The 10,750-nt window shown below is 39.2% G+C and overlaps 3 protein-coding genes across 4 annotated transcripts; 2 read left to right on the top strand and 1 right to left on the bottom strand.

Moving 5' to 3' along the window:
* The first annotated feature begins 490 nt into the window (after positions 1–490).
* On the top strand, positions 491–2,285 carry LOC130727023 (uncharacterized). Its single transcript, XM_057578352.1, has one exon. The coding sequence runs from the start codon at positions 537–539 to the stop codon at positions 1,938–1,940; it is 1,404 nt and encodes a 467-aa protein (XP_057434335.1). The 5' UTR covers positions 491–536; the 3' UTR covers positions 1,941–2,285.
* Positions 2,286–3,601: 1,316 nt separating this feature from the next.
* LOC130727024 (BI1-like protein) lies at positions 3,602–5,650 on the bottom strand. The gene is made up of 4 exons (XM_057578353.1): positions 5,300–5,650; positions 5,097–5,210; positions 4,848–5,005; positions 3,602–4,038 (listed from the first exon to the last, which is right to left on the bottom strand). The coding sequence occupies exons 1-4, from the start codon at positions 5,586–5,588 to the stop codon at positions 3,832–3,834; spliced, it is 768 nt and encodes a 255-aa protein (XP_057434336.1). The 5' UTR covers positions 5,589–5,650; the 3' UTR covers positions 3,602–3,831.
* A 1,317-nt stretch (positions 5,651–6,967) lies between these two features.
* Positions 6,968–10,595, top strand: LOC130724562 (protein FAR1-RELATED SEQUENCE 7-like). Of its 2 annotated transcripts, none has more exons than XM_057575829.1 (2): positions 6,968–7,312; positions 7,655–10,595. In XM_057575829.1, the coding sequence occupies exon 2, from the start codon at positions 7,778–7,780 to the stop codon at positions 10,469–10,471; it is 2,694 nt and encodes an 897-aa protein (XP_057431812.1). In that variant the 5' UTR covers positions 6,968–7,312; positions 7,655–7,777; the 3' UTR covers positions 10,472–10,595. The 2 variants fall into 2 exon arrangements, with proteins under 2 accessions (XP_057431812.1, XP_057431811.1); XM_057575828.1 differs by having other exon boundaries at positions 6,970–7,312; positions 7,762–10,595.
* Positions 10,596–10,750: the final 155 nt, after the last annotated feature.

Below are 10,750 nucleotides of genomic sequence, written 5' to 3'. Positions count from 1 at the left end.
TCATAAGGTTTGTATGTTTGATTTTCATTGCCGATGTGAGAGTTGTGATGGTGAACGATCTATAAATATCTTTATAAGCAACATGTAATTCTCGCAGACAATCCCCAACTGACTAACTGTGATGGTGATCGGAGCCGAACTCACCCAAACTCTTAATCATTTAAGAAAAAAAAAGCTTATTATTTAATCACAAGAACTAATGAATCAAACCATTGCACTCAATATCAACACCTGTCACCTATCAATTTAAGTGGAAAAAAACTTGATTGCTCTTGAAGTAAGATGTTCCAATAACCTCTTATAAAGGAACCGTGTTAGAAAAATAAAAGAAATCTATATTCTTTTCAAAAGAATTATACATTAAGAAAACTTAACTCCATTCAGATAAATCCAAAATGTGACTTCAAAATATAAAAAATTAAAAATATTAGTATAAAAATATTAGTATAAAAATATTAATATAAAAACCTGAGCCTATTTATAATCACATTTTCACCGATTTCTCCCTAAACACTCCAAACAACAACACCGCCGACATGAACTTCTTCAAAACCGTCTTCTCCGACGAACCCGACCCGCCATCACCCGGATCGGACGACGATCCCGCCCCGGATGAGACGGAATCGTCCGCCGCCACCACCACCACCGGCTCCGCATGGAGCTTCGGCGGCCTGATCCAAACTCTCGCATCGAAATCCGAGTCCGCCCTCGAGAACTACCGCCGCGATCTCGAGGAATTCAGCTCCGGCCTTAGGAAGGAGACGGCGGTGATCCGCGAAGCCGCCTCACGTGCCGTCAAGGACCTCCCGGGCTCGCTCGATGCCGGCGCTTCCGTCGCTCAGGAGTCGCTCGAGTCCGTTGGCCAAGCCATCGACGACATCGGTAGCACCGTTTGGAAATCGACGGCGCAGATCATCTCTCAAGGTAGGGAATCTCTCATGGCTCCTGATTTCGATTCCGATTCTTATGATTCAAGCAATAGCGATAGCGTTTACAGGAAACAATTGAGTAGTGGTAGTGTTGGTCAGGGTTTGGATTTGAAACGGTATAGTAGGTTTGATGCGCTGGTTCGTGCTCTTCAGAGTGATGTGAATACCTATTTGGAGGAGCCTGAGGATTTGGGGAATTTCAATGAGTGGAAATTAGGGTTTGAATTGGATAAGAAGGGGGAAGAGATTGAGAATTTGATTGAAGAGAATGGGGTTGTTGAGAGGATTTATGGGGAGGTTGTTCCTAGTAGGATTGATCATGAGAGTTTCTGGAGTAGGTATTTTTACAAGTTCCATAAGCTGAAGCAAGTTGAGGATGCAAGGGCTAAGCTTGTGAAGCGCGCGATTTCGGGGGATGAAGAGGAGGATTTGAGCTGGGATTTTGATGATGATGATGATGATGATGGGTATGAGATTAAGGGCAGTACCAGTGGGGTTTCTGAGCTGAAGGCGGAAAATTCTGCTGAGGTTGCCACAGGGGGTGGTGGTGGTGGTGAGAATGTTAAGGATTTGGAGGTAGGAAATGATGAAAAGGGCGTTGCCGCTGAATCTGAAACTGATGGAGGTGATAGGTTGGAGGAGGTGAATAATGATCAGAATGTGGTGTCTAATGTTGTTGCAACTGGAAGTGACAGTGGGGAGAAGTTGGATATCAAAAATGAAGTGAAAGAGGTATCGGAAGTGAAGGCAGATCATGATAACAGTGAGTCTTCTTGCAAAGACAGTGATATTTCAATTGTTTCAACCCAGCCTTCAATGCCTGGGGAAGAGGACATCGGCTGGGATGAAATTGAAGATGTTGAAAGCAATGATGACAATAAAGGGGGAGTGGATGCTGTTGAGTCCAGTACTAGTGTTGATTTGCGGAAGAGGTTGAGTGCGGCGGAAGAAGATGAGGATCTTAGTTGGGATATTGAAGATGATGATGATGATGAGGCTGTCAAGTCATGAGTAGCAGGTTGTGGGTTCAGGATCATTAGTGGTTCGATTTATAAACACAAATTGATTACAAACTGTATAATTCTTTTCTTGTAACTTGATAATGTAAATAGGCTCTGTTTTTTTTTATACAAGCTTCAGTGATAAGGTGGTCACCACGCACCAGTTGAAAATGAAGATTAAGTTGTAAGCTCAAGTGGACTCCATTGTGGAACGTTCTTCTTGCACCACGTTCAATTGTATCTTTTGGCAAGAAGGTTCATGTTATTTGCAATTACTTTATTGATGGGATTAATTACATAATCATGTCATAAACTCATATGGAGTCAGCTTATTATAGATTTATCTGTTGCAGCATTGACTCAATTGCAGTCACTTGCAGTATTTCTGGTTATAGTAGTGTTTAGCTAGCAGTACTGTATGTGCATTTACATTAAACGTAATTAGTGATCTGCGATAGGGTAAGCCATTTCTCTCCCTAAAAAAGACATTCATGGCTTATAGTGGTTCTTCCTTAGCCTTGTGAATTATACACATAATTATTGACCCCTTCTCCACCTTCGTATTCTAAACTTTCATTCGTTAATCCAATTTTGATTTGGAGAACCATTCCTGCCTATCCTCTTACTGACCTGCCATTGTTTTTCATTGATGAGTATATATAAACTCTGGGCTTTATCTGATCATGAAAGCTTTGTTCAAAGCTAATGATAATTAAAGCTAATGATTTGATTATTTTCACTTTGTAACTCCTTACTTCTCATATATAAAATACAAATCACTCAGAAAGGTAATATTTTAGTTCAAATTTGATGTGCATTCATGTTGTATACTACATTCCCTTGGTTCCATATAAGAGGATCTAAAACAAAATAAATGAAAATATAAACAATGTACGGTACGCTCATGTTTTGCGTAGAAACCTAAAGGAAATATTATTGACATTGTTCTTACAACAGAAAACAACATTTAGAAAACTCAATCATGTGTTTGAAGTTTCACTGTTAAGAAAATTTTGGAATGATAATATGGGAATAACCGTTGAGTTAGTGTATAAATCGTATTTACACTTGTGAGTGTATAAATCATATTTGGTTTATATTTCATTTTTGTTTGCCCACACCGTGGTGAAACTAGCTCTAGCCTTTTTTTTTTTTTTTCAATTTTTAAGTCTCAAACTCAACATCATTGAAAAGAAATCAAGCATTGCTAACGAAACATCAAAGTTTAAGTCGTATATGTACTTGCTATATGGCCAAACGTTCAATTTTGCTTGACCCGATCGTTATTATGTATTTATGTACTTCTTCCCCTGTATTTAACTTCAGACTTCTATGACCTTCACTACAAAGGAAGACATGAAATTTCCAACACAAAACTTGAAGAATTAGCCAAATAGCCAATATAGATGATTCACATTCAGCTTAGGCAAAAAATTGTAGAGCATTGAATAAAAGTTTTCAGATGCCCAAAGAGCAAAAAACAGATATCAACACTATGCAGTATTACAGCTACCATCCGCATTGTAAGCCCTCACGGAATAATTCTATATGCTTTCTTGCAATTTGCATGACAACAATGATAATACCACAATTCTCTGCATATAGTGCCAGGGTGATAGTATGATAAGCTACGTATTATATATAGCATTAAATTCAAAGACACGAGAACAATTCGCATAGGATACTTTTATATCACACTTCAAATCAAATTATTAAGCTACAAACTTTACATGACACCAAAGTATTGTCATCTGTAAAGGAACACAAGAGAAGCATTGTGTATCTCCATAATGTTTCCTACAGTATTATAAAGATCCAACAAAGCGGTCTAAATAATTTTACTCAACCTCAATTTTTTTTTTTTGATCAGCCTTACTCAACCTCAATTGAAGTAGGATTGACTAATTGTTTGCCTCCCTCAGAATCCTCAAGATGGAGAGGAAGAGGTTCAGAATGTCAAGATAAAGAGTGACAGAGGCCCCAATGTATTCATCATAAGTGAAGCGCTTGATCAGATTGTCAGTGTCATAGACAATATAACCACTGAAAATCATAGCACCAATTCCACCATAGAGAGCATGTGATGCTGGGCCAAGAGGGAAGAACATCTGCAGAAAAGGACAGCAAGTCTTAAGCAAGAGAAAAAACTGCAACCATCCACTATGCATGCATGCGTGTATGTATACAAAGAGCACCCTCATTTTGAAAATTTGAGAAATGTCTAGTGTCATAATTATCAGAGCTATCAAATGGAAATTCAAGTTGTGAATCACTAAGCTAGTTTTTAAATTGTGAATTGTAAATTGTATCAAATCGTAAGATTCAAAGACACAGTAAAAAATAGCTTGGAATATACCATATAAATGTATAATGCTTAATGCAATAAAATGAAATATTATTGACTAGACAACTTAACCACAATCCTCAAAAATTCAAAATCTAGTTTATATACAATATGTCCAGATGAAAACAAAGCAATGCATGGTTAAATAAGATGGAACATAGAGTGAGTAAGTAATCAAGTCAAGACCCTATATGAGCAAGTGCCTCAGTAAGTAACCATGTAAAGCAAGTCCCTATTTCATAAGAATGGAACAAAGCAATGAAATAATTAAAAAGGTGCATTCAGAAGTGCTCCTGTAATTTATTTTCACTAAACAATGCCACAATACAATCTTGCTTAACATAACATTTCAATTTCTATGATGTGAATTGAAGAAAGCAAATCGAAATCAACAAATTGATTGAACTGTGCAATTTATATCAATCAAACAAATCAATTCACGCGCTATATCACACAATCCAAAGTCATTTCTGACTCGTGACATGATACAAAATACCCCATATGATCCCAACAGTGAAATGCAAAATTCTAACAATAATAATGAATTAAGAGAGAAAATGGAATCTAACAAACCTGCATCATCCCAACGAGGAAGAGGGTAAAGAGGCAGGTGAACAAAATCGGGCCAAGGTAGCTGAAATCCTTCCCCTTCTTTGAAGCCCAGAAGGCATATCCCGTAAGAGATGAAACCACCGCAGATGTCAAAATCAAAGCCTCAAGCACAATTTTACCTGCAATACAACAAACATACACAATCATTCACAATCTCATAACAATCCCAACACAATTCACAGCACAGATACAGAAAAATTGAAAACAAACCATCGGTGTTAGCACAGGTAACTCCAACGGTCATGCTAATCGAAACGGTAAAAAGCCCAAGCAAAATATAATTATGAGGATGCTTCTGCTGGTACCTGAGCAACGGAATCAAAACTACAACCAAAAATGCAAAAATCAAAATCAAATTTCATGAAACCCTAGAATTCGAGATCGGGAATTGGGGGAAAATGAAAATGGCTTACAGATGAAGGGGAGGAAGACGAGGAAAAGGAGGAGAGGCGAATTGCCCCTGAGGAGGAGGTTAAGCGGAGCGTAGAAGACGGTGAGGACGGAGACGAGGGTGGTGAGGACGATCTGAGCGGAGAGGATGCCGTACACCTTGCGGATGAAACCCCATCGGAGTTGATTCTCGCCGAGGCTGAGACCCGGGTAGAGGGTTTCACCTGATTCGATGTCGAGTTCGTGGTCATCGCTCTTCACGTTGGAGTATGAAGCTCCTCCTCCTACCTTCTCCTCAAACAGGTTCTTCATCTTTCGTTCTCTGTGGATTTCTGATCTTCTTCTTCTTCTTCTTCGCGAAAGTTTGATCTGAATTTATGTGTGTGATGATGGAAGATGATGCGTGTTTTGTTGGGATTACAGGGCGGTCAGTTTGGGATGGTCACAGGTGTGTTTTGATGCGTTGGATTGGGAAGAGGGGTGCTCTCGTTAGCGTTGAAGATTCTGTCGGTTTGTTTGGTGGGTAATGGTAGCACGTGAGATGACGTAAGCTTTGAGACGCGGTTTTTCCACTTAGGACATTTCCTTTTATTTCCCTCTTTTTTTGTATGGCACTTAACAATATTAGTTAGTTCATAGTTCGTTTTCACTCACTCCAAGTGAGATATTAAAACAAAGGCAAGGAAACATTGCACCTTCCACTACGAGTACGACCATATACTATAGATGAGCATGTCACCCTTCGTGATGTGATTGAGAGCTTGGTGAGGATGAGGCAGTTAGGTTAGATTGAAATGTGCAAAGGGACAAGAGCGTAATGGACGATAAGAACTAGTACAACTTTCAATACCGCAGATCACCGAGCTTGGACAAATGAGCATAAAGAGAGCGTTGAAGATCTCGATCACCTCATGGGCAAGGTCAAAGCTTTAAGAAGTCAAATAGAGAGCTAGGGCAATACTTGCCTCAGGGCCAAGAAGCGAGAAGAGAGGGTAGGGGATTTTGAATCACATGCATTGAGGAGGACCATTCGATCTCCCAAGAGGTTGTAACCCTCATGATTGCATGATGATTCAACGACGTGGAGCTCCTACAACGCTCGCAAGAAGTACTACGCAGAAGTTATGCTTATTTCTTCCAATCGCCCAGTTTGGCAAAGGTAGGAATTTCTGAACCTAGTAATCACATTCAACAATAGAGATTCTGACTGCATCAAGTGCGATCATGACAACCCCATTATCATTGAGGTGCAAACCTCCAACATTGCAGTATGCAGAGTGTTTATCATCCAAGGCAATTCAATTGGCATAATCTCCCACCATGATTTAAGAGGATGAGACTCACCAACACATATCTAATTCTTTTTTAGAGAAACGTGATAGGATACGAAGGAGTACATATAACCCCCTCCATCAAGGAGAAAGAAAAGGAACTATTGGATGCTGGATTCACCATAGAAGTCAACTGCAACACTTCCCTATCCAATGTGGTCATGATAAAGAAATCGACTGGGAAGTGACACATGCGTGTCGTCTTCACAAACCTTAATAAGGCACAATCAAAAGACCATTTTGCTATGTGAAACAAACACAACTTAATAGACCACTCATCATAGTACCGCCACTGAGCACCCGTCTAATAATATTTGATTTCATTTTGATTAGATTGGTGAAGTTTTTGATTGATTTTTTTTTCTTCTGAAAATGAATTATTTTGATACCATGTATAATACATTGATTAGATCCATTTATCCAAATTGGGATGGGCTTCAGAATCCGAATTGTCTCTATATAAATCCCAATTCATACACCGTCGTTTGCCGCTGCCAACTCAAACTGAACAAGTAACGCATTTCAATCACCGTCTTCTCTTCTCCTCTCATCTCCTCCTGAATTCCCTACAAGCTTCTTGCCTATCTTCTCCATTCCCACTCTCACATTGTTCATTCTCAAACCCAATTCTACTCTCACTCTCTCTCTGTGTCTTTCAATTCCAAGTTTTTCTGTATCTTCCTTCCAATGCATCATTGCTTCAAGGTACTTTTCATTTCTCAAACCCTAACTTTTAATTTCACTCTCTGCTGCGTTGTTTTCATTGTTAATTCATGCTTTCACTCAAAATTTCAAGTTTTGCACCAAATGATTGCTTTGTTTCATAACTCTTAATCTATTGATTTATTTGATTGCTTCACTTAATTGCCATCATTTCGTTTTTTTTTTTCAAAGATTTAATTTTTCGTGTTAGTTTCCGATCAATTGTGGTATCTGGGAAGTTTAGAGAAATGGGTCTGAAGAATTATGACAGGGATGCCTAAATTTTTAAGCAGGGTTGTAGTTGTTGAAGTTTGTTTCTTACTTACACCACTATGTATATTTCAGATTTTGTAGGAATGTGTGAGAGTTTGAGATACCTGCAGTTTTTGTCTGAAGTTGTATAGGACTTTTGTTCATTGCATGCTGAATTGCTGATCATTGGATTTAAACAGATAAGAACTTGGGACCATGGCTGTAGAGGAGCATCCTGTTGGTACTCGACTGGCGATGAATAATGGAACTGGGGAGGCGGAAATGGATTTTTCTGGTGAGCTGCGGATAGGGTTAGAATTTGATTCGGCAGATGATGCACTTATGTTTTACACATCATATGCTAATCGAATGGGATTTAAAGTTCGGATTGGTCAGCTTAAGCGATCGTTAACTGATGGGTCTGTTTCTTCTCGAAGATTTGTTTGCTCAAAGGAGGGACACCAGGTTAAGTCAAGAACAGGCTGCCCAGCACTCATAAGAGTACAAATAAATGAATCTGGAAAGTGGGTGATTGATCATTTTAATGAGAACCACAATCACAATCTAGAAATCGGAAGTGGAAACCGCGCTCTGTCGTTGCAGCAGAATGGTGCTATACCTATAAATTCTTTTCCTGGAGTACCTTCCAGGCCAAGGACAAGATTGCTTGGAGAAGCCAATGATGAACCCACTTGTCCCTCTATTATTAGTAATTTCAAGCGCCAAAGAAAGGAAGAACTTGAAGGACAGCCCGGGATTGAACCATATATCGGTCAAGAGTTCAATTCACCTGATGAAGCCTACCAATTTTATCATGCATATGCAGCATGTGTGGGTTTTGGGATCCGAATTGGTCAATTGGTTCGTTCTAAGAATGATGGGTCTGTTTCTGCTCGAAGATTCGTTTGCTCAAAAGAGGGACACCAGGTTAAGTCAAGAACAGGCTGCAAAGCACTCATAAGAGTACAAATAAATGAATCTGGAAAGTGGGTTATTGATCATCTTAATAAGAACCACAATCACAATCTTGAAATTGGAAGTGGAAATCGCACTCCGTCATTGCAGCTGAATGATGCTATACCTATAAATTATTTTCCTGAAGTACCTTCCAGGCCAAGGACAAGATTGCTTGGAGAAGCCAATGATGAATTTGAAGGACAGTCCATCACTGAACCATATATCGGTCAAGAGTTCAATTCACCTGATGAAGCCTACCAATTTTATCATGCATATGCAGCATATGTGGGTTTTGGGATTCGAATTGGTCAACTGTTTCGTTCTAAGAATGATGGGTCAATCACATCGCGCCGTTTTGTGTGCTCAGAAGAGGGGTTTCCGCATCCTTCAAGACTTGTTTGTGGGGCTTATTTAAGAATTAAGAGACTGTCATCAGGAAAGTGGGTAGTAGACCATCTCGAGAAAGATCATAATCATGATCTTGATGCTGAAATGGCAGGTAAGGCAAACTGTCTTCGTGCTTCTGATAGTTTGACAGAGGAGGTAAATACTGGACTGGTAAAAGGTGACTTATTTAGGATAGATAACTATCCTGTCCCTAGAGGAGGTAGACAAAATCACATAAGAAGTGATTGGTACAACATGCTTTTAGATTATTTTCAATCAAGACAAGCAGAAGATACAGGATTTTTCTATGCTATGGAAGTTGATAATGGTAATAGCATGAGCATATTTTGGGCTGATGGCAGATCTAGATATTCATGTAGTCTGTTTGGTGATGTCCTTGTCATAGACACATCATATCGAGAAAGTGACTATTTGGTACCATTGGCTACTTTCGTTGGAGTTAATCATCACAAGCAACCTGTGCTTCTGGGATGTGCTCTAATTGCTGATGAATCTGAAGAGGCTTTCACTTGGTTGTTTCAGACTTGGCTAAGGGCAATGTCTGGCCGACAGCCTCTGTCAGTGATAGCTGATCAAGACATTGCAATTCAGAGGGCAATAGCGAAAGTCTTTCCCGTAACTCATCATCGCTTTTCATTGTGGCAAATTAAGGCGAATGAACAAGTGAATGCAGGTCTGATGGGTGATGGATTTACAAAAGATTATGAAAAGTGTGTTTACCAGAGTCAGACAGTTGATGAATTTGACACCACATGGAATGCCTTACTCGACAAATATGGATTGAAGGGCAATGCTAGGCTAAAAGAAATGTATGAGAAGCGTGCATCCTGGGTTCCATTATATTTAAAGGGCTCATTTTTTGCTGGAATTCCCATGAATGGAAGCGTGGATTCATTCTTTGGGGCACATTTAAATGCCCAAACACCTCAAACAGAGTTCATCCGAAGATATGAAAGAGGTATTGAGCAACGCCGTGAGGAAGAAAGAAAAGAGGATTTTAATGCTTCTAATTTTCTGCCCTTTATACGAACAAAAGAGCCAGCAGAAGAACAATGCAGAAGGCTTTACACCCTTGCAGTATTCAAAATATTTCAAAAAGAGCTCTTGGAGTGCTATAGTTATCTCGGGCTTAAAACATATGAAGAAGGAGGCCTCAGCAGATATTTGGTGCATAGGCTTGGAGATGATATGAAACAGCATGTAGTTACATTTAATGCATCCAATCTTAGCATTAGTTGCAGCTGTCAAATGTTTGAATATGAAGGTGTTCTTTGTAGACATGCCTTGAGGGTTTTCCAAATATTGGAATTAAGAGAAGTTCCTTCTCGCTACATCTTACACCGATGGACGAGAAATGCTGAAGATGGTGTTTTTCCTGACATAGAATCATGGAGTAGCTCTCAGGAACTAAACAATCTGATGATGTGGAGTCTAAGAGAAACTGCATCTAAATATATAGATGCTGGCGCAACATCCATCGATAAGTACAAACTTGCGTATGAGATATTGCGAGAGGGTGGGAGAAAGCTAGGCTGGAACGGGTGAATGCTTTTAAGTTCTGTGAGGCTGGACATAGTTGGGATCAGTTTTTGTTTTATTTTTTTTATCTTGAACTGTTTATTTACAGTCACATTTTAGCTCTTCTAATCAAATACCAACATTTTTCATCCATCCCAGTACTTCTACATTTTTAAGTAATGTATTGTTCAGATTGTTGGTTCTATTAATCATTTACCTGTTCTTTTAATTCAACATTGCAAAACTGCAATGCCCCGGGAATATCTTTGCTGCAATCATTAAAAGGATATCTGAGAGAATAATTGT

This window comes from Lotus japonicus, chromosome 6 (assembly GCF_012489685.1).
Source record: "Lotus japonicus ecotype B-129 chromosome 6, LjGifu_v1.2".
Classification (NCBI taxonomy): Eukaryota; Viridiplantae; Streptophyta; class Magnoliopsida; order Fabales; family Fabaceae; genus Lotus; species Lotus japonicus.
The sequence above is the reverse complement of the archived record's forward strand: the minus strand, read 5'-3'. Positions and strand labels throughout refer to the sequence as shown.

What these genes read in the sequence shown, in the direction of transcription:
- LOC130724562 (XM_057575829.1), top strand. Translation starts at nt 7,778, where the DNA reads ATGGCTGTAGAGGAGCATCCTGTTGGTACTCGACTGGCGATGAATAAT.
- LOC130727023 (XM_057578352.1), top strand. Translation starts at nt 537, where the DNA reads ATGAACTTCTTCAAAACCGTCTTCTCCGACGAACCCGACCCGCCATCA.
- LOC130727024 (XM_057578353.1), bottom strand. Translation starts at nt 5,588, where the DNA reads ATGAAGAACCTGTTTGAGGAGAAGGTAGGAGGAGGAGCTTCATACTCC. An exon ending in CGTCTTCCTCCCCTTCATCT is followed by an intron (nt 5,211 to 5,299) that starts GTAAGCCATTTT and finishes TTTTGGTTGTAG; the next exon opens with TTTTGATTCCGTTGCTCAGG. An exon ending in TACCTGTGCTAACACCGATG is followed by an intron (nt 5,006 to 5,096) that starts GTTTGTTTTCAA and finishes GTTGTATTGCAG; the next exon opens with GTAAAATTGTGCTTGAGGCT.